Source organism: Vicia villosa, linkage group LG5, assembly GCF_029867415.1.
Source record: "Vicia villosa cultivar HV-30 ecotype Madison, WI linkage group LG5, Vvil1.0, whole genome shotgun sequence".
Lineage (NCBI taxonomy): Eukaryota > Viridiplantae > Streptophyta > Magnoliopsida > Fabales > Fabaceae > Vicia > Vicia villosa.
Genome location: NC_081184.1, coordinates 20,536,773 through 20,542,772, shown reverse-complemented (window position 1 = coordinate 20,542,772; position 6,000 = coordinate 20,536,773). Strand labels below are relative to the sequence as shown.

General features: G+C 32.6%; 1 protein-coding gene across 1 annotated transcript; it reads left to right on the top strand.

The window, feature by feature from the left end:
• The first annotated feature begins 3,038 nt into the window (after positions 1-3,038).
• On the top strand, positions 3,039-4,600 carry LOC131606375 (cationic peroxidase 1-like). The gene is made up of 3 exons (XM_058878611.1): positions 3,039-3,336; positions 3,428-3,619; positions 3,701-4,600. Exons 1-3 carry the CDS (start codon positions 3,076-3,078, stop codon positions 4,265-4,267), a joined length of 1,020 nt encoding a protein of 339 aa, XP_058734594.1. The 5' UTR covers positions 3,039-3,075; the 3' UTR covers positions 4,268-4,600.
• Positions 4,601-6,000: the final 1,400 nt, after the last annotated feature.

Here is a 6,000-nt window from a genome sequence, read left to right as displayed (position 1 = left end):
GGTTAGCCTCCAAATCATTCTTTCATCTTAATAAAAACCCCTGGAAAGGGTTAGCCTCCAAATCATTCTTTCATCTTAATAAAAACCCCTGGAAAGGGTTAGCCTCCAAAATCACTTCTTCAAAAACCAAAGATTCATTTCTCTTAGGAGATAATTTCCCCAAAAGAGTCAAAACCCCTGGAAAGGGTTAGCCTCCAAAGTCAATTAATAAAAACCTGTTTAAAAGAATAAAACCCCTGGAAAGGGTTAGCTTCCAAAAATCATTCTTTTCAACAGACAATTTCACCAGCTGAGTCAAAATCCCTGGAAAGGGTTAGCTTCCAAAAATCAGTCTTTTAATAAATAAATCCTTCAATAGAGTCAAAATCCAACAAAAACAGTTAGCCTCAACCTTGGGCTTCATACAAGGCACCAAAACAATAAAACTCCCCTGTTAATAGTCAGCCTCAACCTTGGGCATTGTACAAGGCAGATAATAGAGTCTCCCTCAGTGAGTCCTTCATCATTCAGGTAGCCACAACCTTGGGCTTTGTACAAGGCAGATAAACCATATTTCATGTGTCAAAGATTCCTAACATCTAGGATCTTTTCCCTATTAGAGTCATCCATACTCAGTTTATTTAAGAGTCCGCCACAACCTTGGGCTTTGTACAAGGCATAAAATAATATTTCCCCTAGTTAGAGTCAGCCTCAATTCTGGGCTTTGTACAGAACACCAAATAAAACCCATCAAAATAGATTTTCCCTAAGTAGAGTCAGCCTCAATTCTGGGCTTTGTACAGAACATAAAAATCCCCTGTAAATTAATCCCCAGTGGAGTTTTCTCCCAGAGTCATAATAATAATCAATCAATAAAAAAAAAGCCTCAAGCTTGGGCCTCATACAAGCCAGTTAAAGATCAAATCTTTTATACAGTAGATAGACATAGCTTATCTCTATAGAGAGATCTTTCCTCTATCTCACCACATTCAAACAAACAAACATTACATTTCATTTTAATCAAGTCTCCCATTCAGGATTTTGAAAGGCATGAGCTGGCAGTAAAACCCAGACATGTGGTAACTTTCCCTAATTTGGATGAGCATCTTTCTTTCATTTAAGAGGCATTTGACTGGTATACTTGCACATACACAAGTAAGGTCCCCCTCTTGAATGAAATGAATTCAGTTATTCTGTCACTCTTTTAATGTTTGTGGTGGAATAGTAGAAATACCTCTCTATAAAGATGACTTCATGTCTCTTTACTGTAAACAGAGATTTAATTCAAAGCTTCAACCTTGAGCTTCAAGCAAGGCACCAAAAAATAATTAATCCCTAATTAGTTCCCCGAACTACATTAAGCTCTGACTTCCATTAGGGATATGTAGGCATGAGGTTCACAAGGAATCTCAGCGAGCTAATAAAATACCAAAAATAGTCAGTCAGTCTGTCTTTCTTTTATTCAATTCAATTCCTTCTCCTAATACAAAGGAGAAACTTTCCCAATAATCATTAGCAGCACAAACACATTTAGACACAGAGAAGGTTCCTGTAGAGTACTACAGATATGTAGGGTGTTTAAACACTTCCCTATGTATAACCGACCTCCCGGACTCCAAAATTTCTAGTCTAGGTGAATCCCCACACTTAGCAAACTCCTAGGGTTTAGTTGAGATCTTTTTTTTTCCTTTCCTACTCGTAGGACAAATAAGAAAGTTCGTGTGATATCGTAGGAAGAACTGAAATAAAATTCATCCCACCACGGGCGCATTCTCCTTCCAAATTTCGCGTGAAGGGTCTAGCGTGCCGTCCTCCCAAGTGAAACGGGGAGGTAAAAAAAACGACAACCACACCAACCTACCGATTCTGTTTACCCAGAATTTTGGTAAACAATCGCTAGTTTCTTATTAAAGCTTACTTTGCGGGATCAACTAGTAAATTCCAGAACTTCATTGTGCTATATTGTGTTTTTATTGTTGTTTGACTTGTGTTTAATACATAAAGAAAAATGTTGAAGAAAACAATGCACATAATTTAAAGAAATGACAAGAATAAGAAGTCAAAAGAAAACGACAGGAAATGAAATCACCAAAAGCAATGAGAATTTGTTAAAAATAGAAGGAATCTGTTGCGTAATAATTACAATGGTACGCATACGGACATTTTCAAAAAGTAACACTCGTTTCTCACTTTTTGCACAAAGATTTAGAGTATACTTTAGTAACGTAAAAATGCGGACCCTTAAACCAACAAATAATACTAGAGTTATGAATTTATAATTTACCATTTGAGAGATTGAGTCGCGAGCTAAGGTTTTATAAGACTCAGGGAAGTGTATCAAGAGAAATGAGGTAGCGAGATTCTACCATAACGTGATTCTACCAAATACAACACAATACCAAACAAGTACTTAGCCTAAAGTAGTGAGATTTTAAAAAAAAAATAATAATTAATTAATTAAATCTCACTTTTATAACTTGAAATTAACTATAGATGCAATCTGCAGCGAATTAACCGTAGCTAATCTAAAAATTTCTTGTAGTGATTTGGCTTTATAACCACTTATGGAAATCCAACTCTTAAACTTTATAACCAAAGTTCGTAAAGAAAATCGATACAGACAGACATAGTTTGGTCGAACAAATTCTCAACAACCTACTACGAGCATCCATGTAAAGAACCAACTAGTGCAACATATCTTCTAGCAAATATAAGTTTAAATATATAATATTTTTTAACACAATAGAATCCAATTTGGATAAATGTTCAATTAACATTTTCAATTATATTAGTACAAAAGTATTTTATTTTAGGAGAGTGGAATATATGCTCCTTAAAATCTGCTGCATTTTATTTAGAAGTCAACTAGATTAGCACAATCCAGCTAATAACATTTCATATAATCAGAATTTTATATCAAAACATCATATAGGAATGGATGTCCACAATGTACACGAACGTGTCCTCAACACACCAAAAAATTATGCAAACTACGTAATTTCTTCATGTATAAATATGTAACACATTTCATCAACTAAGTACAGATAAAAAATATCTCTTATTCATACTTTGAGAGTTCTGCTTAATAATATTAACATGGCTGATATTAAGCTTAGAATCTGTTTATTGATATGTCTTATGAGCATAATCTCAGCATCAAGTGTAATTCCTTCAGCAATTACTCACGTGTCTTCTTTCATACCTGATATTTCAAGTCAGATGAGCACAACTTTTTACGTTAACAAATGTCCCGGTGCTCTTCTAATCATTAAGGAAGAAATAACCAGAGCGGTGTTGAATGATCGTCGATTAGGCGCATCCTTGCTCCGTCTTCATTTTCACGACTGTTTTGTTCAAGTAATTCTTCATTTTTCTTTATAATTTGGTTTTTACACCTGTTTTTGTGAAAACAGTTCTAAATTCTAATATTGCTACTTAATTTTTGAAGGGGTGTGATGCATCAATATTGTTGAAAGACACACCAAATTTCAAGGGAGAACAAAATGCCCGTCCCAATGCGAATTCTCTGAGGGGTTACGAAATCATAGACAAAGTAAAAGCTATATTGGAGACGCGCTGCCCTAATGTTGTTTCTTGTACAGATATCTTAGCTGTTGCAGCAAGAGATTCTGTTGTTGCTGTAAGTTTTTTTGGTTTTACAATGCATATATATGTTGTTATTAACTGTATATTGATGGATGAAAAATATATATGTATTTAGCTTGGTGGACCTATTTGGCCGGTTCGTGTGGGAAGAAAAGATTCAACAACTGCGAATTTGAATGCTGCAAATTCAGATTTACCTTCTCCATTTCTTGACCTTAAAGGCCTTATTGATGCTTTCAAGAAAAAGGGTTTCTCAGCTGAGGAAATGGTTGCTTTATCAGGTTCTCACACAATAGGCCAAGCAAAATGCGCACTCATTCGACCAAGGATTTACAGCGAAAGTAATGTTCAATCTCAATACAGAAGTTCATTGCAAAAAACATGTCCCAAAAGTGGTGGTGACAACAACTTATCTCCTTTAGATGCCACAACTCCAAACTTTTTTGACAATGCTTATTACCAAAATCTATTGAACCAAAAGGGTCTTCTGCATTCTGATCAACAACTCTATAAGGGTGGTTTTGGTCCCCTTGATTACAAAGTGTCGGCTTACGCCAGTAATCCATTACTCTTCAGATTAGATTTCGCTAACGCGATGGTTAAGATGGGAAATCTCAGTCCTTTAACAGGAAACCAGGGCCAGATCAGAAAATATTGCAGCATAGTGAACAAAGTTTATTGAGTCTGGCTCTCTCGTACTATCAAAATCCTTGATGAAGATTTTTTGTTTCCAAGTTTTCATTTAATACCAATTCTTTTTATCAAATTTTCAAAAAAAGCTAAACTCGAGGACTCTCTAAGATGTCAATCATTTTAGTAATTCTTTTGTCTATGCATTCTTTCGAGTTCTTATTCTTAACTCGTAAGTATTATGTTTTGGCCATAGCATGATTTTTTGGGTATTTTTTGCTTATTGAATATCCCTTGTACTTTTATTTTTGTTTTCCCCCTTTGGGCACTTAAGAGTTATGGCATTTTATAATATATTGTATTCAATTGGTATCATACCTTACCATTTCAGTTCAATTCTTGATTTTTTCTAGTTTTTTAAAAGCAAAAGATACTTCAGAAACCCAAGTAGATTATCCATGATCAAATTTAGATAATAATGAAGTTATCCCAACACAAAGTTAATGAGGAATTACTACAACCAACAACTCAATACAATTGCAATTATCAGTGTAGTAGCTACAAGCTGCAGAAAACAACTACTAATATTCCATCCTTTATGTATCAAACTTTATTGGGTGGTATAATTTCTAGACGCACCATGGTGTTTTCTTTAAAAAATACACAATGTATTCTGTTCGTTTTCGCTAAAAACCGAGGGATAAACTAATTTATGGTACATGTTTCGAATCCTAACGATTTTAGTTTATATTTTTATTTTATTAAAAGTGACGTCTTCCTGCATATTTTATTTTTAATCCATAAATAAACCATTTTACACTTCGATTATGTTTTTCAACCAAAATGAATTTATATATATATATATATATATATATATATATATATATATATATATATATATATATATATATATATATATATATATATATATATATATATATATATATATATATATATATATATATTTATTTATTTATTTATTTATAACACAATAAAAACAACACACACCAAACTCTAATGAAGAGGCCTATATAAAGAGAGTCATATTTACTGGTGTTTTTAGTAAATCAAATTAGAAGTTTTAGTTCACTTAAGGAATTAAACTCGAAAAAAAATTCTATGGACAATTTGTGTAAGTCAATTTGAAGAAACGTGTTTGTGCTTGAATTTTAATGTTTGAATATATAAGAATTGAATTAAAAAATCAAATAAGAACAATGTAGAATTGCTCGACGGGACAAAGTAAACAAAGAACACAAATAAAAGTAAAAGAAATCGAATGTTTGGTTAGAGAATTATAAAAGGGACGCAAATTCAAACATGTTTTCTCACAAACTCTTTTCTCTCTCTGACATGGATACTTGAGTTCTATAGGAATTCCTGATAACATATGTGAACCTTTATTACATCAATGAAATTGCCTTTATATATATATATATATATATATATATATATATATATATATATATATATATATATATATATATATATATATATATATATATATATATATATATATAAGTAATGGTATTAATTACAAGAAGGATACACAAAACAAACAATTACCCCTTTATACAAGATAAAGGTAAAATGTTACAGTAATAAAAATTACAAGCCGTAGAAGAATCATTAACTAATCTAAACCACTTCCAAGAAACGAGTACAATAGCACTATAACATTCGTCAAAGTTAAAGTCATAACCTTTGAACAAGATGGCATTTCTCATCACCCACAAATTCCATAAAACCGTACGCCAGATAATCCCTAAAGTCTATTGCCTTAAT

Coding starts and splice junctions, on each gene's coding strand:
- LOC131606375 (XM_058878611.1), top strand. CDS start 3,076: ATGGCTGATATTAAGCTTAGAATCTGTTTATTGATATGTCTTATGAGC. Junction 3,337..3,427: donor TTCACGACTGTTTTGTTCAA/GTAATTCTTCAT, acceptor TAATTTTTGAAG/GGGTGTGATGCATCAATATT. Junction 3,620..3,700: donor CAAGAGATTCTGTTGTTGCT/GTAAGTTTTTTT, acceptor ATATGTATTTAG/CTTGGTGGACCTATTTGGCC.